The following is a 22,387-nucleotide window of genomic DNA, read 5'->3' on the forward strand; positions in this document are numbered from 1 at the left end:
GCTGTAGGGAAACAAATCAAGTAATCAGTAATGGTGTGTACAACAATGTAAACAGTGGGGGGAAACAACCTCACTGTGTTTCAAGCCGCTAATATGTACATGCCCTCAGACTTTGAGATCTGTATCCCAGTATAACAAGCTCTCCCTGGAGGGAGTTCAGGTATCTTATGGGTGGTCTTGATAATGTGAGTCACCACAAAACAAGATCACAATAGAATTTTAAACGTATAAATAAAAACTAATTGAGGCAGTGAGAAATCAAGCAAGGATTAGATTATTTACATGCTACACATTTCTTAATAACTACACATTGGATTTCAACATCTTCCCGATTAATTAGTTAATCTAAAATCAGTATGTCAAAAACGAGTTTAGCTTTGCAGTAATAAAAGTAAAATAGAACACACTTTAAAGTAACCGTTAATGTAACATTAACAGTTGCATTTTTATCATTGGTTAATTATGTTTATTTGTTTCAGCCACGGGCCATAACAAAATTACAAACAAATTCAGACATAAAATCAGAGGAAGAAGTACAGCAGCAGATAATAAACCAAAAGGGGAAAAATATTATTAGCACCACAGGAATAACTTAAGGTTACCAGACATCCTCATTTTCCGGGGACAGTCCCCGGATTTACAAATCAGTCCCCATACAAAATCCATTGAAGTTGAAAAGTGTCCCCGGATTCATTGAAAAAAATCTGGTAACCTTAGAATAACTGTCCTTGGGGAAATCCAAGTTATATGAAATTACATAAACATCTGGATCAGTGGTTGCCACCCTTTTTGAACCGGTGGGCAAATTCTGAATTTTGAGAGTGCAGTGGGCACCAATCCCAAACTAGCTGCTATGGAGGCATGGCATAACCCAAAATGGCTGCTATGGGGACAGAGCATTACATAGCATGGCTACCACGGGGGGGGGGGGGAGAGAATGTTTGAAGAGGAAAAGGTATATTACAGGGGAAGCATAGCCTTGGAAACAATTCCATCATAAATATCTAGTGCTGTTAACTGAGGTTTGTGTAATAGAGTGTTTGTTTACAACCATTGCTCTTCTTGGAAGCTAGTCTTTATTAGCTGATGGTTGCTTGACTGACGTATAAGGCACTGACTCTGGCTGGGACACAAAAGTGGGCCATGGGTTATTTTGAGGTGGGCCTCAATGCCACAGCCTGACCAGTATCTCCTTATTTGCTTGTCCCACCCTCTAACATGCCATAGCATTTTGGCTGAACCAATGCCAGCACCAGCAACTCATTGTATGCGCAACAAAGGTGGCTAGGAGGCAGAGAAATGCCGTTGGGATGAGGAAAGGAGGGTGTCCCTCCTTTGAGGGGAAAATATGCTAGAGGGAGTGTTGAAGGAAACTGGAATATGATGATGGTGATGATTGTAATACATAAACAGGGAAAAGAGAAGGGTATAAGAGAGGAAAGTTGTTATGAGGAGAAATAAGCGAATGTCCCTCAGGGAGGAGAAATAAAGGGAGCTGGCAGTTTGGGCGGGGATGTGGTATGAGAATAAAGTATAAATTGAGTATGAACGGGAGATGGAAGAAGAAATTACCAGAGGGAGCTAATGATTTGCAAGACCTGGGGGATGGGAAAAGTGTAAAAGAAAAAGCCTTCTCCATGTAGAGCCTCCGGATCTGCAAATTCTGCCTAAAATAGAAAGGCTGTCACAGTACCCCTACCCAGAGCTCAGTAATTTCCAGCTGATCATGTCAAACTCTGCCTCAGTCTGTCATGATTTTGTGACAGGACCTGCTCCTACACCACCATTTTGTGACTGGTGGGCCTCATTAATTTCTGACTGTCTTAGTTGGGCACTAGGGGTACAAATTTGAGAATCCCTGTTACAAGGTTCAAAATTCAAATAATTGCCAGATGGGTGCAGTCAAACACACACACCATAGTGTGAAATAAAACTTTCTCATAATATTTTTTTATTTATACCCTCCCATCTGACTGGGTTGCCCCAGCCACTCTGAGCAGCGAAGTTATCCTTCCCATTTAACTGTCCATAGTCTGATCCAGCATTTCTCAACCTTGGGTCTCCAGATGTTGTTGGACTACAACTCCCATCATCCTTGACCACTGGTCCTGCTAGCTAAGGATGATGGGAATTGTAGTTCAACAACATCTGGGGACTCAACTTCAGAAAGGCTGGTCCAGTCGCTAAGTGAATCCCAACAGATTTTATTTTTCCACCCTACAAATTATTTCATCATCGGAGGGTGATAAGAGGAATAACAAATAAAGATGGGTTTGGCTCCAGGGTATTGATTTATTAATAATCATTTATTAATAATAGTGCAGCAATCTCTTCTGTCTCAGTCACAGCAGCTTTATATTGGGGTATACCCTGTGAATGTGAGCTAAATCTACGATGTAAAAGATTTTCCAAGTTTGTTTTGCCGCCATGTGGATGACTGCATACAAGACTTAACAACTGTACATGTATTTGTCTTGGAAGGCAGCACTTTATGTTTGGTAATTATTTTCAAATTTTTCAATAACATTTGTAAAAACAAAATGTGGGGGAGAAAATTATATGTTGTAATCTTTTAAATCCCAGTAGAAATGCTAATTACTCCTCTGCTTTTCCAACATAAGCATTAAAGCCCCTTTCCAATAAAGTTACTGAATTTAAATAACTATTCTTTATTAGTTAAGTTGCTGAATAGTTAAGTCCTTCCAGATAACAATAACATCACTTGGGATAATATAGACGCTTAACATTATATAATTAAATTATTTCATTTAACCTTTTATAATTAAATTATTTTTTGATGTGTAACTTCATGATCAGAATTTATTAACCATAATTAATTGTTCACAATCTGTTTTCAGGTCATCAACACACACACACACACACACACACACACACGTCATCAACATCAACACACACACAATCTGGGCCCTCCATACCCACTTGCAGAAAAAAATAATCCAGTGAGTTAGGATCTTATCCATTAATAATTGTATAATCTCAGTTTCCTAAAGACAAACAGCCAAACACAGTATCATATTTCATTAATAAATAAAGAAAATCATAGCCTCCCTCCCAACACATATTGTTGGTGTTCCATTTCTCCAGAACAAAAGCATAACTTTTGCTTATCCACAGAGTTTGGGGGAGTAGAGGGCCAAATGTAATTCTGAGTTGTTTGGAAAACTATATTTAGTTTCTGCTTACAATTGTTTGACTACCAAACAGAAGATCGTCATCTGAGTCCTTCATTTCCTAGTATGCGGCATTTTGTGCTGTTTGAGAGGACTGAATTTGAAAGTTTTTCATCTGATCTGCTTAGATCCAGAATCTCATAGCCCAGAAAGGTGACTTTGGAAAGAGACAATATGTTATTCCATTGTATAGCTCTGTCAGAAACTTGTGTTCCTTCAGTTAAAATACAAAATCAAGTGAGCTCTAGGGACAAACACTTTTATCTTCCTGCCCTGTCCATTCATGAGCTTTCTGTGGGCTCATGAAACAGGAAACCTTGAAAAAGTAGAAGTGTGGCTGTAATTGGGATTATTCTATTTTTAGCCCTTGAAGCAAGCCGTCTGCTGTCCTGTCCGTGTCCCAGCAGAGGTGTTACATAACTCTGACTTAATTCTCTGTATCTGCTGCTACATCAACTTCCCCTTTCCTTTGAACTTTGCTTTTAAAACAAAACAAAACACCAGGCCTTTAATTCTTTAAACTCTTTACTTAACAGGAATATTAAGCAATACGTTTACAGCAGCTCCTTGATTATCTAGCAATAACTTCAAATATGTTGGGCACTCTACTACTTTCAAATTAAGAGATTTCTGTAATTTGCTAATTCTAGAGTTGTCACCTGTGTTTATTTAGGGTGAAAGCATAACAGACAAGTACATGATCATGATTGTTCTTTGATATTCTTTTTAAGTGTCATTGTGTTTCCTGCTTAGTTAATCTGTGAATCTGGATGCTTGTGCTCAAGTTATGGCCTTTGTAGCCTGGCCATTTTCCAGATTCCAAGAATGGATAGTGCATCTGGTTGGTGAGATAAACCCAGGATGTGCTCTTTAACCTACTCTGGATTAACCAGGAGAAAGCGAAAGCAAGGTGTGTAAGGAACAGATGCTGAGCAGCATAGGAGAAATTTAGGAAAGATGTGTAGTGTCATCAAGGCGTCATAATGTCTAGGTCAAGCCCGTTTTAGGCTGAGTATATACTGTATACTGTGGGGGTTGGGTTTTTGTTTTGTTTTTTTTACTTAAATACATTGTGGCATATTAGTTCATTATACTAGGCTTGTTGTATATGTACAAAGCTGATTTGAGACGAGTGGAGAGCTAAGAACATAAGATGAACCTGCTGAATCAGGCCAGTGGCCCATCTGGTCCAACATCCTGTTCTCACAGTGGCCAACCAGATTCCTGTGGAAGTCTGCAAGCTGGACATGAATGCAACAGCATTCAGCCTGCCTGCAATTCCCAGGAACTGGTGTTTAGAGGCACAAATCCTTTTGACAGTGGATGTCTAATCCTCTCCAAAAGCCATCCAAACTAGTGGCCATTACATTGTGGGAGAAAATTCCATAGTTTTAACTATGTGCTACATGAATAAGTACTTTATTTTGTTCATTTTGAATCTTCTAACAATAGGTAGTCACAGGTCCTACTTTTTGCAAGAATTGATAATCTAGAAAAAGAATGTTCCTTTTGTATATGTATGGCTCCTAGGCATCCTTGTGAGGCACGTTGCTTTACTTTTTTTCTTTTTAAAAAACAACAACCCAATTATTGTTTTATTACAACTATATGTAATAGTATATTCCGCATAAATATATATAGTACATGTTAAAAGAGTTCTTAATCAAGTAAATTTGATAACAAGATACTCCAGGATAATCTATATATAAATGTTAAGCATGGAAAGATGTCCTGTTTTGTTTACTTATCTAAATTCTCCATGAAGTAAAGTAAAATAGCCACTAAAGTGCAAAAAAAGGTAAAGAAAGAAATAAGAGGTTAAGGTCTCCCCTTGCCTTGCCCCCAGGTGCTTAGATTGTTCCTAAGACAATGTATGATTGGACCGCATCTTGTACTTCTTCATTTTACTTATTCGTTATTGAACACCAGTTATTTATGAATGAATTATATTGTTGCCTTTTAATTTTTATAAAGCTCTAGTTAGTGAGTTAGTATTTATTATAAAGTTAGTTTGACCATGTAAGCCAAGTACCAGACTCTTAGTTAGCCAGTTCCCAATAAAGGGTGGATTAATCTTATAACTGATAGTACCAGGGTTGCTGTTGGCAAATAAGTGATCATTGATTTGCCACCAGGGGACATGGCGGCTTTTACATAATCCAAAAGCATAATTAATGGTCCATAGGCAGTTCATAAACAGTCATTTTTAGTTTACTTACTATCTGGACTTTGATTTTAGGGCATGCCCAAAATATGAGACATATTGACAGTGCTCATGCGATTTCTCAAACAGGTATTTGTAAATATTTGGGTTAATCTTTGTGATGTGAGGTACCATCTAAAAATCAGCTAGTAAATTTTTTATTTAAGATCCATACAAACCATAAAGGTACTCCAAAGTGTTTCATTCTAGGGCGAAAAGTGCTTAATATTCTCACTGCATCTTTGTCCTTGCAGTAGTTTAGCCCCATCTAGGGATGGGCCAATCTGTCAGTTTGGGTTTCTCTCAGTTGCTCATTGCTCCAATTTTTCTGTTCTTCACATTTCCACGTTAGATTGCATTTTTTTCAATGTACAAAAAATCCATGAATTCATAAGCATTTTCATATTTACAATATTGGATGTAATTTTTCATAATACAAACATTTTTGCAAAGCAGTTTACCATAATATAACACATTTTGTTACATTATTTCCCCTATTATTTTTATGCACATTTTGCATTATGCGTTTCTGTACACATTACTTGGTTGGCGAACTATACTACAAAATTCAGAGAAGTTGAATTTTGAAGGATGGCTAGGATTTGGTTTGCATATTCTCTTTGGAAAGTGTGGATTGGGTAATTCACCTTCAAACTGAGTCAGATTTCTCCCCTAACCCCACCATGTCAGATCACCTCGTGTTGTTAAATCCCACAGTAAGATTCACTGAACATTCAGTCCCCTTTGAGGCTATATGTCTTGCCATGCAACTGCAAGGAATGTGTGCATGTTGAGAATGGGGGGGGGGGTTACCTGAAGCAATGGTTTTAAGAGGAAATAAACAGAATTCTAATGTACTGGAAAATGGATTTCAAAACATAATTTATCCTGCAGGTTTCAGAAATAAGGTAAAAAAAAATGGTAAAAACTGTACAAATAATTCTCTTGTCTCTCCGTCCCCCCAATTTGCATTGCTTCCCCCCACCTTTTTATGTGGACAATATAAGGAATTGCATGCTGCCTACACAAGGATTAAGTGAAGTAGGGCCAAAGAACCCTACTGCATATTGTACCTTCTTTTCTGAATTATTGCTTCTTGGACATGTAGCTTATGCCAAGGCCATGATCCTGTGCACTGTACACACTGGGACTTCTATTTGAATAAACATGACTTGGACATGAAGAGGTTATATGCATCTCTTGGATTTATCACATTACTATACATAACACTATTACCCTGCGTCGCCCAAGCTTCCCTGGGAACATGCCTCATAGCATGTGCTTGTGTCTTGATCTTGTATTTTTGTTTTTCTTGTGCTTTTCTCTTGTATTTATTCCATGACTAATGAAGCACAGAATGTCAAGCGTAGAGAAAGGCTATTTATGGGCTACCAGTGCAATCCCTGCAACTTCCAGTTACGTTGTCAAGTGTACCTTCATGTTACGAGGCATCCCTGTGGTCTCTATTCTTAGCAGCTAATCATGGAAATAATTCTCTTCAGTATTACTGGCTTCTTGGCTTCAGAGGTTCGCCAGCTCTCCTGCTTACAGAGGCGATCAGCTTCCTGTCATTTGCCCCACCTGCAGAGAGTAACAGTACTAGATATCGTATCACTGCCCACCCTATTATCTTTAAAGAGGCTCACATTTCTGATGCTGTCACACCCACCATACTAATACTAAAGGTGATTACAGATGGTGTATGTTTTATGTTTAAAATGAAATGTAGAGCAGTAATATCCTATGATGCCACAGAACACGATTGAAACCCTCAATTAATTCCTTGCGTGTGATTGCATAATTGTCTCTTTAAAATGGAGGCATAGGGTGCTGCATTGTCTCATCAATGCTAGGACTTTGTGTTCCCTATATTAATGCCTGCTGTTTAGTTCCACTCCTCAGTTTTATCGCTGTTTGTTCCTGTGTGTGCAGTTACTTGTACTTGCTAAAATAAGTGTGCAAGCATTTTTACAGCAATCCAATATGCATGCTTTGTAAAACTCACTGTCAACATACTGAAAATGAATTCAATACTGCCAGAGAACTTGAGGGAATACTAGGGAATAATTGAATAATAGGGACCAGGCCTTAGAAAAATGCTTAATGTGAAAGGTAGATCAAAGTACTTTGGAGTTTGTATCTCATTAAGTCAGCATTTGTCTGACTGTCTTAAAGTGTCACTTTTAGTGGTGTGGACTGAAGACAACATTCAGTCTGAAATCCCTTTAGTGCTCTAACTACTTTAGAGGAGAGCGCCTTCACTTCAGCCTGAAGCAGAACCTGGTCTTGGAAGTACCAGAGCTTTGCAGCTCCCTATTTAGTATCATGAGGAAATGGCTGGTGGGTGGGAGAGATGACTCCTCACCAAGGACCTTTAGGAAAATGGGGGAGCCTTAACCCCCTGTTAGATGTCTTTGAGCCTGTAGAAAGCTAGCAGGGCAGGGTCAAGTGGACCTCCCAAATTCCAAAAAAATGTTGCAGCTGTAGAAAACGTTCTGTTCAATGTGTCTCACATCCCAGCAGACTTGGGAATGGAATGGTGTGCAAAAGGGCCTCTGAAGATGATTTCAGTGCCAGGGTAAGCTCATACCCTGGGCCAGGTTCAAGGTGCTGTTATTCGTATGCAAAGCCCTTAATAACCTAGGACCAGTTTACCTACAAGATTGCCTGACCCCGCATGTGCCCACTTGATTGCTTCAATCAGTGGAATTGGCACTGCTACAGGTGCCACATAACACCCATTCCAGCTGCTGGATCTTGGTGACATAAGTTCCTTCTTCACCTGATTTGCTGCTTGGTGAGCTAGCTGCATATAAACAGTTCTGCTTTGTAGTCAATGAGGAAGAAGCCTGTTCCATACCTGATTTCAAAGTGGATCATGCAGCAAAGAGCATCTGTTTTAGCATGTGGTTTCCTTGTTGTGGTTTGGTCGTTCTGCTAGTAATGCTAGTTTCACTATTTGTACAGGGTCAAAACGTAATGCATTTATTCTGTCTTTCCTCATAACTAATGGTTCTTTCTATCGTGTGCCCTCTATCCCTTCCAACGCTACTAATTCTTGTGGCTGCACACAAAATAAGACTCGTAATTTTAGTCCCTGTTTAGTAGTGTTGAAGATAAAGTTTTTAACAATTTGAGGGGTACAACTTTCGTGCTCCCCCGCCCCCAATATTCAGTAAGAGATTTTATGGCTTTAACAAGGACCTGACCAATCCCCCATTGCCATCTTGAAAGCTGGAGCTTGTTTTCCTCATTTAACTCCAGCAGTAAAGTACTTTTTAAATGCTTGCAGTGTTGGCATTAGACTACTGCTGTTCCTCTTGGCTTTGCCCCCATGCTGGGAAGAAAAGTAGGCCTTTTTCTTTTAAGGGTTGTACAGAAGAGATTGCCTTTTAAAACACCACCCTACTATTTTTGCTCAGTAGAACAAAAGCAGCCATACCCCATAACTGTCTGCACTGTCTCTTTTTTGAGGCTTCTCGACGGAAACAGTGATAAACTATTTCTGGCTCTTTCAGCAGTAATTTAATACCAAACTACTGCTGGTCAAATGTGAACTTTAGTCACAGGGACACATCCAGTTGTAGCTTTAGCAGTAAACTGATGTATACTTCCATCATGAACCTGCCCTCACTTGGATGCTCAAAATAATCTGGGTGAGTGATAGACATTGCATGTCTGCTTAAACATCTTTTTTTGTAAATATCGTTCACCAATGCTGTTGCTGGCATTCTCCCATGTTACAGCTCAAGGGAAAACTGTAGTGCCTTTTACCCTGTAATTTGTACATTACAGGTTGCATTCTAGTTATAAATAAAGAAATATGTGGGCATGGTTCAATTTTGGGAACAGTTTGTACTCGTAACACATGTGAAGGCAGGCAGTCGTATTGTGAAGCATCCTCTGATGTGCTGTAGCCTTCCTCAAATGGAGTCTCCAGGAAGTTCTTGCTGCTCCAATCCCTGGGGAAAGCTGCTAACTGTGAAATGAGTTTCAAATGGGTCCACACCAGTTTTCAGGTTACGGGATTCAAACCCTGTAGGCATCTTGTGTACAGTTCTGGCTTTTCCAAGCAAAGAAAACTAAGCACAGTTTCTTCATAGCAGGAACAATGTTGCCTTTCAAATTCTTACTGCTGTTGTACTGCCTTAAAAAGGTAAAGGACCCCTGACAGTTAAGTCCAGTCACAAACGACTCTAGGGTTGCGGCGCTCATCTCACTTTACTGGCCAAGGGAGCTGACATTTGTCCGCAGACAGTTTTTCCGGGTCATGTGGCCAGCATGACTAAGCTGCTTCTGGCAAAACCAGAGCAGCGCACGGAAACGCCGTTTACCTTCCCACTGCAGCAGTACCTATTTATCTACTTGCACTGGTGTGCTTTCGAACTGCTAGGTTGGCAGGAGCTGGGACTGAACAACAGGAGCTCACCCAGTCGCGGGGATTCAAACCGCCGACCTTCTGATCGGCAAGCCCAAGAGGCTCAGTGGTTTAGACCACAGCGCCACCCGCGTCCCTCTTACTGCCTTACTAGTACTTTAAAATAGTCATTTTTATTTTTATTTTGGTAACGTTTCCTAGCCAAATACAGACTCCCAAGTACCCAAACAGAAACCCCCTCTCCCTTGCCCAAACCCATTTAGTCACCATTTAGCATCCTATTTAACTCTTCTGAATATGAATCAAATAATTCTGCATATCAAAACAACAAGACAAAAGCTTCGAAGGGAAAGAGTTGAAAGAAATGCTGCTGAATCAAAGACATCAAGGAAGTTCACTCAGAACTCTTGGGAGTCTTGGAAGTGCCTTGTACTTTATCGTTGTCCAGTACTACTCCTTTGCCTTGCCTCCGCATACATTTTGAGCTCTGCATCTCTGTGTGGACTGTTTTAGCATTTGGAAGTTTTGCGATTGTTCTTGCATGCATCTGTGCACAACAGATGTCACTTTCAGGCAGTGAATAACTCTAAAATAACTCTGTAAAGAACAGGGAGGGGGAGAATCACTGGATTCTTCAGCTCTGCTAGAACATCGAAATTGTGCAGTCAGCCTTCCAGTACAAATTTAAGGCTGGCATGTTTCTGTTTTGAGGTGCTCACCAGAGCCTTTCTTTTATTTAGTCTTTCAGAATTACGCCAACAAAGCAAAATATTCCGTCTTTCATATTCTGATTTTCAAGAATCACTCCCCAAACAGTCCTTTTGTCATGCCTTGGTGCTCCTAATGGTTTCCTCTCACAGCTGAGACAGGCCATTTGAACTCCGGTAAACTTATCAGTGGGGCAGAAAGGGTTAACACACAGCTTGCTGCCAGGGGAACACACACCCCTGGAACATTTTGGAGGGAAAACCATTTGCTCCTCTCACCATGCTGAAGTGATTAGCTCTTGTAAGAAAAACCCTCTCCTGAGGCTAACACTGCTGGTGACCTAGGCCTGCAGAGTTTCATGCATCCACAGAGACAGGTTGTTTTTTACCTGCCCCCCAAATTAACAAATTTCCAAAATGTATTTGAGTGGAGTGTGGAAAGCTTGAAGTTTTCAGACATTTGCAGAAATGAAACAGTTAAAAGCATGTGCTCGGGTGTGTGCCTAAAAGCAACTGTCTTTTCCAAACTGCAGTGCCTTTGCTGCCCTTTGAGTTAAATCAAAAATTATATTGCATGTGTCTCTGGGATGTGCACTAGCTTTTCTCGAGGACTGAAAAACATCTGCTTTGTGTTGCTTTATAAACGGGAATGAGCTGGTGGGGGTTAATGACACGAAACTTTGCTCTGTTTTTAAGCTGTGCCTCTTCGGCAGATGCTTGCCAACCCTAAAAAGAGTTAAGCTAGCAAGTGTAACTGTGGGAGAGCCACATGAAGCTGACGATGCGAACATGAGAAAGGGGAAGCTTGGAAATGAAGCAAAGAAACCAAGATGAGGAGGGAGTGCAGAGATATGGGTGCTGAGCCTGGGAGTGACTTTCTCTTGGTTTGTCCGGCCCTGGTACTGCTGGCATCGGCTCTCTGGGGAAAGCTGCAGTTCTGCCGTTAAAACACAAGGAGCAGCCTGGAGAATTTTGAGCTGCGTCACACAGCTCAGAGGGGGAGAGAGAGAGAGAGGGAAAGCAAGCTCTGTCGATAGGTCTACTAGCAACAGCCCTGCTGCAGCAAGAGAGAGAGAGCTCATGAAAGAGAAGTGATAACAACATTGGGAAGCATGCTTCCTTTACCCATACAGCATATTTTTTTAAAAAAGAACCGCTATTTTGAAGCTTGTTTGGTACCAGCAGATTTTGTCCACTGATGATACCGGAAAGATGCAACGCAGTTAATCCCGCAAGGGGGGGGCATACATAGGAAGGGTTAATGGGAGGAAAATTCTGGAATGTTCTATCCTGCGGCGGCGCAAACAGAGGGTTGAGGACTGCACAGGTGTAGATGAACAGAATTCGTGGTTCCTCTTTTTCCTTACGTACGTATCGGATTGGGATGTGGGGTGGGGGAGTTGAACCGACTGTCTCATTTATGTTGTGTGTGTGTATGTGGGTATTTGTTGGGGTTTCTTTCTGTCCCCAAACTCTCCACCCCCAGAACTCTTACACCCCATGTTATTTTTCTGTGGCTAGATACTGTTGGCTGTGTCCTGCGTCACACCAATGGAATGAAGGCACAGGTTGTAAAATGTCACTGCGTAGCTGTAATGCAGATTTGGGGAAGGAAGAGAGAACAGTAGTTTTTCAGAGGTTAACATCAAGAAGTTGGCAGAGGGGTTAAAAAGACAGTCTCTGGATTTTTAAATCTGAGGGACTGTATCTGCATAGTTCAGAAAGTGGCGAATGATGACGCAGTGATCTTTGCCTAGCATGTTACTGGGTTTAAAAAGCATCAGGGGGAACAGGTACACTGTGAATCTCCAGGCCAGCTGAAAGGGACTGAGTTAAGAAGGGAAGATAGCATTTAGGAATTAAATGTCATCATTTTGGCGTTGGAAAGTTGTTTACCTTGCTCTCTCCGTGTCTCCATGTTGGCAGTCTTCCAGCTCACATGTGATAGTCTTCCCTGTACTGCTGCATCATTAACTGAGTGCCTGAGCCTACACATGATTGGCTGGGGAGGGCTCTTATTCTAAACACACATTTCCATTGGAGGGAGAGGCAGTGGCAGGTGAAAAGCTGCCTCAGATTGGCTGGGGCCAGGATATCAAATCTAAATGTTCCATTCCGCTTGCTTTAAAAGGGGGTCTGAACAATTTGTGACTTAAAATGTTGGCTGTTTGCTTCTCTCCACCCCTCCTTTTCCTTAAATCAGGCATTTTGGAATGTGTCTGTGTTCTCAAGGCTGGTCATTTAAAGAGAAAAGCAAAAAAGCAGGAACTTGAGTATTGTGGATTAGTTTAGTTTATTACTGGTTCAAGTGACGCAGAAGGAAAAACAAATATTCTGTGACTCGAGTTGCATCAGTAACAGGCGTGTTTCCGGCTGCTGTGAGACAAGCCATGATGACGTGACATTATTATAGGCTTCAGAAGAGACAACAAAAAAGAGACTTTGGTGGGTGGCTATCTCTGTCTGTGAGTGGAAAAATTCTAACTAGGCAGAGCTATTTACATGTATTGTAAACTATTTGGGGCAGTGAGAGTGCCTGCCACTGGTATATATGTAAAAACCTGGACTGAACCAAAACTGAAATGTGTCCTAGGTTACGTCAGTGTAACCTCAAAGTCAGTGCTGTGATGGGATTGAATGGCAACAGAACATAGTGGTAAGATATATGAGGCTTGCTTTCTGTCATTTTGTTTTGTTTTAAAAGGAGGGGATGGAGAGTTCTAAGATGGCTGGAGAACGATAGGTGGACGGTCAAGAAGAATAAACCACCAGATCGAGCCGGGGAGCGGAGTGGGGGGGATGAGGATCCGGCATATAGGTAGACGTAGTGCTTGCTTTAACCATTTCATGAATCAGATTTTCCATTCTGGACTATCCCATAGCCAATCCCAGTCAACTATTTATTCTGTTCTGGAGGATGGGGTCTATCTTCTCTTCTCTTTGGAACCTGCCATGAAATCCAGAGTAACTAGCATTATCACATAACATGAGAGGGTGAGTTTCTTGTGGCGTTTTCTCATAAAATGCTCCAATGAATTGAAGGGTTTACGATGGTAAAAGGATTTGTGTTGGTGACTCACCGGCATACAGAGAGTCAAGTACAGACAGTCGTTCGGCAGCAGTTTGCTGGCTTTGGAACCAGATCAGATGCATTTTGATTCTCCATCTTAATTTCTTTTAAAGTACTCTGTCTTCTCAAGTGTTGTTAAAAGATGTATTCTCACCAGTAGGCTTTAAAAGCCCCAAGAAAGGTGAATATGCATAGTCTTCTATTCACATTTGCTAGCTCAAAGGAGCAAGAGGCGGAGGGGAAGGAGAGAGATAATCAGGAAGCCATTTCTGGAGGCAGACATGATGCGTGGAAGGAGGAAGGCAAGGAGACACAGCAAATACACCCCTCCTATATTATCCCCTCATGCACACCTTCATTTTTCCTTTCTGATTTGCCAAGTGTTATGCCTAATTTGAAATTCTTTCATTGTAGGTGCACCACTTCTCTCTCTCTCTTTCCCTCCCCCTCGCCCCCGGTGTGAGCCCTTGCTCTGCAGAGCTGTCTCCTCCAGAGGCAGTCTTGCATCCTGCAGTGCTAGTTCCGCAGAGGAGGGCAACAGGAGGCACAACTGCGATGGCCGCTCCTGGGAAGGGACCGACTCGGTGCTGAGATCATGCTTGTTCCTGGCAGGACTTGGAGACTATAATGCAGCTGGGTAGGTTGGGAGAGTGCTGGGTTAAATTCATTTTGACCGACGCCATCTAAACAAACACCTCTTGTGTCTTCTAGACATGACCACTAGGGGTTACATATCCATAATGGCGTTCCTTAGTATTTTGGGGAGTGAACTGGATTCATAAATGAGGAATACGAATGGAACAAACTCCTCTCTTTTCTTTATTCCCTAAAACACTTTTCTGAATGTTTAGGACTCAACATGGAGATAGATTTGCTATTTTTCTTACCACGTTCAGATATGTTGGTGTTTGTTGTTTTTTGTGAATCTGGATTAGGGGGCTTGTTTTTTTAAACCACTTTCTTCGGTGATCGGTGGCTGCTCCTGCAAGGGAATCTATGGACCTGAAAGCTACAAGGAGTGAGAGAGGCATAATATTTCTGTAGGTTGATGAGGAAAGCAAGACTGTCCATCTTTTGTGTCCGGAGTTATTCATACAGGGACACTGGAGGCAGGTGAGCCTTGGCTGAAAGTATTTTGGAAGCTTATGTGGTTTACTTCGAAGTCTGAAAATTTGCTGTTCTCGGCTGAGCTTTGTGACCTTGGGCTAATTTGTTTCTTTCTGCTTGCTTCCGTTTTCTTTTCTGCAAAGTGGGCATGGCAAGAACTGATTCTGATCAATGTTTCAGACTGTATTTCTTTAACAAGGAATACTTCCAAGTCTTTACCGGGACCATAATTCTCCCTCATAGGCCTGGGATTGTTCCATTGCAATAAGACTCCACAGTTTTTGTGAAGTACACTGAGACATGATAGAACATATCAGGGCAGTGTAACAACTCCTATGCATTTTTTAATTGGTGCTATGTAAGCAAACAGCTGGACATGATTCTGAATGGTGTTATTTTTGGTAGTGGTCCATTGTGATGCATCTGTATTTTGCTGTTCTTTGAGAAGGCAGAAGATGCAAACAAAAGTGGGTGTGAGGAAGAAGCACATTTTTAAAACCTCTGTATTAAATCTACACGTCATTACTCAAAACTGTTTGTGGTGTCTGCATGTGTTGCTTTCACCGCAGCTAACAGCAGAAGAATATAGATGGCGGCAACTGCACTCCTGGCCATTTTGTTGCTGGCAGAGTAGATTCAGTGCTTGCAGCACTGCTGCTGTTAATTTCCACGTCATATCAAAACAGTATTGGGTTTTGTGTCGGGAGCTTTGCTGATGCTATGAGGAGAATAAAGTCTTCTTGAAAATTTCGTTTACTCTATCGCTTTTCTCTCTCTTGGTTTCTTAAGAGAGCACGTAAAAAAACAACAACCCTATCCTTGTGCTTATAGAACTTGCTTTTCCCCGACCCTTTGAGCCCCTCCCTTGCAAAAATAAAAAACAACACAGTTCCACTTTGCAATTTTTTAATCCAGCGCTCGGGAGTGTTTTGCAGTGGTTTGGGTGTGGCCTTTGTCGACTATTTCCACCTCCCTCCCCAACCTTGTCAAGGGTAAGAAAAAGAAGGTTGGGTTTCTGTTGTGGTTGTGATGATAATGGAAAAGAATGAACTTGAAACTGTTTATTAAGAGGGCCACATATAAAGTACAAGTGTCCCTGTATTAAAGATGGCAATGGAGAATTGTGTTTCTGAATAGGTTAGGTTTGTTGCCATTTTTTTTAAAAAAAATTAAAAGTAGCTTGATTTTTTAAAGAAATCTCTCTTAGCACGACTGCTTACCCTCACCGAATTGCTTGCCTGAGCAGGGGCAATGCCACGCAGCTGCTTGGGTGGCCATTTTGCTGCATCACCATCTACCACTAGCGTATTCCAGATCTCCAGATAATGTTTTACTTGTGGTTCTGAGACATACGCCCAGAACCAACATCTTTATTTTGTTACCAGCCATTCCTTCTGCAACAGTCTGAACTCAAATATGAATTCAAAAGCAATGTGAAACCCTAAATTATGGTCAGAATCAGATACGTATTTTACAAAAAAAAACACCCTATAATTGCTTGAAACTAAGTTAATTGGGAGTATTCTAATGATTCACTCCATCGTGTTGCATAGCTGCATCCTGCAGTCTCTTGAACTTTCTTTTGCAGCATTGTATGTTTACTTGCCAGAGAGATGGGATACTAAATTTAGAAGGGGCATGAATTCCACTTCAGGTGTAATCATATGTAATGATCTATCCCAAATTATTTACTTGAGTCACATTGGAACACCCTGCTTGGTATGACTTGTACAACAATGAAGCCCAGGTGGTGGGATGAGACCCACTAGGGGATAATGGGAACTCTCTGGGTAGTTCATTAGCCTGCTGGTAGCTTGAACTGACAATAATATAGCACAGGGAATAGCAATAATGTAGCACACAGAATAGTAAATAAGGAAGGATTTCTAGGCTTACATTTGGATGGAAACAATCACATTAAAAAAACCACCAAGCTAATACTTAGAAAACCATATAGAAAACATTGTTGTGGAATAAATGGATGTTTTGATGTCAGGTCCCCAAAATATTGAGCAATTACCTCCAGGTAGAAAAACTCTTCACTCTTTCACAAATGTATGCGGGTGTGGAAGTATTTGCATTGATACCTGTTTTCTTGTCAAGACGGCAGTGCATCTTAAGTTGTGCTTTACTCTGTGGCTGCCATTATCATAGCATTATTGGTAGTTTCTGCCATAGTAGCAGCAGTATATATGTATACAGATAACACAGAGAGAGAGAGAGAGAGAGAGAGAGAGAGAGAGAGAGAGAGGAAGAGAAAATGCAGTAGCCCTCACTTTTGTTTTGGTACTTTCCTTGCCCTTCCAAAGAAGCAGACGGACTCTCTGGTCTGGCAGACTTTATCTTCCCATGTACTTGCTGCTACTATTTTTCACAGTTTTTGCAAATCTAAGGACCTGATATATTGCTTCTGCTGCCTTTTTATGGTTGTTGGTGGTAAGATGTCCTCTGTAGTCTGTGGTCTGCATGTTAAAATCTGACCCTGTAGAGAACTAGCACTTGAACATGTCTAATCTAAATGCGTCACAACATCTCCTGAGTGTCATTGTTTTGGGGAATCTTGTCAGGCTACCCATGGCCACTTATTTGGCTCCAGATAATTTCAGATCTACTGCTAAATTGAATGGCAAGCAGGAAGTGTAAAGGTTGATTGGTGTGGGCTTTGACTAATATAACTGGAATAATATTGCTTGTTCTCTTAATGCCTTCCTTATTTGTTTAGGGAGTTAGATTAAACGCTCCTAGTATTTATTCACAAGTGGAATGAAAGTCTGTTCATGTCTCAGGAACAGGTAAAAATATTACATGTGCTTCATAGGTGGCCCTGTGATGTAGACTGTTGCCTTAACTCAGTTAGGGCGTATCCATATGTGGCTGTGGCTCTGGTCCAGACATTTATGACTGTAGCAGAGGATTACGTGGTCAGGGCTCAGTTCATGAAGCCATTCATTTCTCCCTTGTGTTGAAGTGTGTTTGAACTTGGGGCAGATATGCCCTTATCCCGTCTTGCAGATGATGCTTTTGACAGAGTCAGAGGCCCTCTTGGTGTTGCAGATCATGGCTTGAGGCTGAAATAATTCATTGTTCATGGTGTCAGTGTGAGACAAAACAACGAAGGGGATTTTTTGTGACCCAAGTGTTTAGCTTTCGATTGATTAATAAGTAAATAAATCAGACTTCTTTTATAATTTTGAAAAATAAAAATAACAGCAGGGCTCCAAAGAACCAATTCTGTGTGCGTGAGAGATAACTGCAGCCTTCTGATTCATGTAAAGAAGACCTTGTATTCCACATGGAGGACAGTTCTTGAAACAGAGTAATGGGGTTGCTAGAAGAAGAAGAAGAAGAAGAAGAAGAAGAAGAAGAAGAAGAAGACCTCACAAGGCATGTTCAAGTCCTTGTGTGTACCTAAAGTAGCTCTTTAGATCCTGGCTAACCAGTTTTGACCTTTTTCTCACAGTTGGCTTCCTTCATATGTTGCATGTACATATTTTTAAACAGTGTTGTGGGTGATGTGTAAGGAAGTACATCTGTGCTACAGAGTAGAAGGGGAGTGGAAACCACATGGTATCATTGCCCTCTTTACACTGGTAATGGTAACTCCCCAAATGGACTGTACCACTCTAGGCCGTTCTACCTCCTTTTGTGCGTGTGCCCTGTGGTATGGGGTAAAGAAGAGTAACTTTCTTTTAACTCCCACTGCTTTGATACAGTGAGGATTTCAGTGCGACAGTCAGAGGCAGATCTGATTGCTGTGGCGTGTAGCGTTGGATCACCAGGGCTTCTCCCACTTCACCCTCATTCACCCTGCAGCCAAAATTTCAAAAATGTATTCCATGGATGTTTCAAAATCTGTGACAAATTTCTAAAAGGGATAGTTTTCTTTGCACTGGCCCGTGAGGGTGGGGAGTGGCATGCTGTGTGCACCTGCAGGGCTAGTATCAGAGGTCAAGGTCATTGGGCATCTGGTGAGGGCCACATCCCAGCAAGGCCCACTGTTGGCTCACAGTGTCTCCCTATTCTTCCTCTTCCTACTTGCTGTTTCTGTGCATTTCCCAAGCATGCAAGGCCTGGTAAGAGCAAAGTGAGGAAGCAGCTGCCTCCACCCAGTGCAGACCAGGCACAGTGCCTCGCCACTGCCAAAAAAGCTGAAACCAACACTGTGCACCAGCAGTAGCCATAATTAATGCTAACCAGGGTGTTCATCTTCACCAGGATTTGAAACTAGGATTTAAAGTGGATTTGCAAGCTTCGGTTGTGAGAGAAGCTGGCTAGCATGAGGTAAAGAGCCAGCTGTGTGTTAACTTTCATAGGTGATTTAATGAGATCTTTGAAGAGGGAAACTGCATCTGTTGTAGAACATGGTTCAGTTGGAATATTGTCCTAGTCCGTGTTTTTAAAATTCCTGTTAGGGATGGAAGAAGGCACCTCTTTCTGTTCTGCCCTGTTTTCGTCGCACGCATCACTATTTCCGTTGTGCTGCTGTTTGTCTTCTGCCAAAGACTACACTATTTGTTTTGCTGTTTGCTGTGGCGAAGTTACGTAATCTGCCTAATGTACGTAATTAACTATGTAATCTACATAAATCACGTCATCACGTTCTTCCATCCCATTTGTTTCAATGCAAAGGAAACGCAATACAAATGGGATTGGGGGGGCAGAACATATCATTGGTGGCCAGAAAGCAACAGCAAATACTGATCTTATTTGCTGGATTGATTTCCATTCTAGACATGATAAATAAATGGGCAATTTCTGCTACAGTCATACCTTGGGATAAATGTGCTTCAACTTAAATATTTTCGGGTTGCGCTCCGAGGCGACCCGGAAGTAACAGAGCACGTTACTTCCGGGTTTCGCCACGCGCGCATACACAGACGGTCAAAATGACGTCGCACGCATGCGCGGAAGCGGTGAAACGTGGCACACGCAAACGCGGGTTGCGTTGGCTTCAGGATGCGAACGGGGCTCCGGAACAGATCCCATTCGCATCCTGAGGTACCACTGTATTTCCATTTTCATCAGAATTTTCCTAGTTGGTATCATAATAAGACAAGTGGGGATCCAAATGCAAAATGTGGTGGGGCACTGCCAACACCTCGCAGTTCCGGGGAGGGGGGGGGAAGAGTCTTGTGACATTGTTTCAAAGCCCACAAAAGACAGCGAGGGGAGGGGAGGGAGAAAAAGGATGCCATCTTTCTTTCTCACCTTTTGAAATCTTCCCTACCTATTATTATTATTATTATTTTATTTTGCAGCATGCATTCCTGCCACCCTAATTCTCACCTTCAGAACAATATAAGATGTTAGAGCATCAAGCAGGCCAATTCCCCACCTCCCTAGTTCCTCCTCACCCACCTCCTCAATATAACTAATGTTTGTGATGTTCTGCAGCTGCTGGATGCTAACTGATTATGCTCAGCCGCCTTCTGGCCTGGGGAGGGGATGTTCGTAATTTTTCAAACATTTTTCAAATGCATTTCTGCACATCTGGGAAGTCCCCTTTTCACCACCAAACTGAAAGACATAGTGCCATCAAGTTCAGTATTATCAGAATGAGATAAAGCATAACTTCTTTCTCCCTAAGTAATGTTTTGTTTTTTTAACATTGTCAATCATGTTGTCTGTCACCACACATTTTAATTTGGGGGGTTTAGCTTTTCCATTTTGGCTTGCTCCAACTGGCTTGTCTATTGGGGTATAAATTCCTTTGTACAGGACCTTTTTCCAAATGCTACCATAGTTCATGGTGGCTTTTGCAAGGCAGGAGAGGCCTTGCAAAGGACGTCCTTTCTTTTGCTTCTGAAAATGAGGCACTGGGCTGCAGTAGAGCCCTTTTACCAGCACCACTCTCTGCAATGCAGCAGGTATTCATTCCCTATGGTCCCTTAATTGGTGCAGTGGGAGTAAATAAAACACTTAAGGATGTGCTACATTTTCTCCCCCCACCCCCGCCCATCATTAGAAGTAGCTGAGCAACATGGCTTAACTTTTGTAAAAAGCCCAACCCTTTCTTATCAGAAGCTGTTTGACAACATTGTTCTCATTGACTTCAACTGACGGTAACTTCTATTACTTCGCGGAAATATGGCCTTTTGATGAGAGAGGGGGAGTTTTAAAATCACAAGTCAGACGTTCAAGAATGTGATAAACACTACAGTTTTAAATAAGGAAACATAAATGTGGGGAGTTGGTTTTTTACTTGTGTGCTGTTTCTTCTGTTGATGCCAACTTCCTTTTGCTTTATTTTCCCAGAATTCTTACCTCATGAACAATCTTATATCAGATGCGCAACAGACCACAAAGTTTGGAGAGAATGATGCCTAATAGTAGGAATTCTGTCTCGTCTGGTAGATGACGCTTGCCATTCCTTCGTCCCATCAAAACCTGATGTGGTAAGGCACAGGAGTGCACATAAGCTTCTGGTTTTCTGCTATTTTAAGATCTTGCTTTTTCAGAGTATGATGCAAATTCTTATGGACCCAAATAGAATCGTTGAAGAAAAGAATTCAACATAGAAAGTATGAACAAATGAGATGGCATTATCGGCTGTAACTCTTTTAATTTGTTTACAGTTATTAGCTCCCTTCTTTATTGATACCCATATTATTCCTTGCAACTACCATCTCTGGGCACATACTTGATAGTCATTACCCAGTGAAAACATACTTGATTTTTTCCCTAAAAAAAGTGGGATATAATTTTTAAAATAAAAATATATAACGGGCACATAGGACACTCTGTTATACTAAGACAGACCATTGGTCCATTTAGCTCAGTACTATCTGCACTTTCTGACTGCAGCTGACCAGGGAGCCCACCACTGGGGTGTCGTGTGAGCAGAAGGAAAGGAATCGCAGGACCACTTCTTGGATTGAACTAGGCCACAGATAATGCGGAAAAGAAAATACTTGGCTCCTGGTTGTATAACAGGTCCCTTCGAGTTTCCTCCCCAAATTTATTATCCACTTGGAATAATTCCTATAAAAGCTCCAGTTCCCATCCAGTGGCCTTTACATAGCTGGGAACGTAACTTTTGGAACCGATGGGTTCACTTCTGGTTGGAAAAGTTCAACTGCGGTAAAGGGTAAGGAGGCAGGCCTACTTTATGTCTGGGAATAGGACCAGAACCCTGCAGGAGTCTTCATCCAGCTCCACCCCCCACTGTGCCAGCCTCCTGAGCCTGCCCGTAATTGGTCAGTTTCACAGGCAGGCTAAATTCAAATTTCTACCCCACACCCTCAGCCAGTGGGGAGAGGTCATGTCAGCTGCTGGAAGCAGAGAAAGGAGCCTGGCGGTGGCAGCGAGCCACGCCACAGCTGCTGCCCACGATCCAGGTGAGCAGAATTTCTGGCAGGAGTCTTTCCCATCCCTATCTGGAGATACCAATAGTTGGACCTAGGACCTTTTGAATGGAAAGCATGTGCTCTGCCACTGGTCTAGGCCTTTCCCCACATAAAATTAGCTTTCCTGTGAAGTCATTCTTCATTGACCTATCTATCTTGGTCACGTTGCCAGAGTTTCTTAGGCTCAGTATATAAATGATTAATCTTTAGATCAAATTGAACAATTATCCTTACTCTTGCAGATGAAGAAGAGCAGTTTTTCAAATTGTTGTGTTGGCTAAGGCTCCAGAAAAGTAAAGAGACTGCGGAGTGCTTTGAGAAAGAACGTTTTGAGTTACTTGCCTTTGGGCCAAATGACACATTACGTGTGGTGTCCTTCAGATGA

At 41.7% G+C, this 22,387-nt stretch overlaps 1 protein-coding gene and 2 long non-coding RNA genes across 8 annotated transcripts in view; 1 reads left to right on the top strand and 2 right to left on the bottom strand.

Annotated features, from left to right (window-relative positions):
* Positions 1-12,475, bottom strand: part of LOC308478926 (uncharacterized protein) — a gene marked incomplete at its 5' end in the record, with an annotated part of 131,148 nt that extends 118,673 nt beyond the window's left edge. For 2 of the 3 annotated variants that reach the window (XR_013987360.1, XM_081009131.1), the window contains one exon: positions 12,376-12,475. Coding sequence is in view for 1 of the 3 variants with exons in the window: in XM_081009131.1 (XP_080865257.1) it covers positions 12,376-12,475 (100 nt within the window). The remainder of the gene's footprint in view (positions 1-12,375) is intronic. The other variant, XM_081009132.1, reaches the window with a different exon arrangement.
* LOC308478931 overlaps positions 5,537-22,387 on the bottom strand; it is a 45,541-nt gene continuing 28,690 nt past the window's right edge. Inside the window, exons 6-7 of one of the 2 annotated variants that reach the window (XR_013987366.1) lie at positions 20,921-21,043; positions 5,537-10,369 (exon numbers count right to left, since the gene is read on the bottom strand). This is a non-coding gene — a long non-coding RNA (uncharacterized lncRNA). Of the gene's footprint in view, positions 10,370-17,855; positions 17,985-20,920; positions 21,044-22,387 lie in introns of those variants that run through there. The other variant, XR_013987367.1, reaches the window with a different exon arrangement.
* The window catches only part of LOC308478934, a 30,705-nt gene continuing 18,699 nt past the window's right edge, over positions 10,382-22,387 (top strand). The window contains exons 1-3 of one of the 3 annotated variants that reach the window (XR_013987378.1): positions 10,382-11,846; positions 13,964-14,186; positions 20,912-21,051. This is a non-coding gene — a long non-coding RNA (uncharacterized lncRNA). Of the gene's footprint in view, positions 11,847-12,504; positions 13,136-13,963; positions 14,187-20,911; positions 21,052-22,387 lie in introns of those variants that run through there. The other 2 variants (XR_013987379.1, XR_013987380.1) reach the window with 2 other exon arrangements.

The sequence above is a fragment of the Podarcis pityusensis genome (genome assembly GCF_964106645.2).
Source record: "Podarcis pityusensis genome assembly, chromosome: 6".
Lineage (NCBI taxonomy): Eukaryota > Metazoa > Chordata > Lepidosauria > Squamata > Lacertidae > Podarcis > Podarcis pityusensis.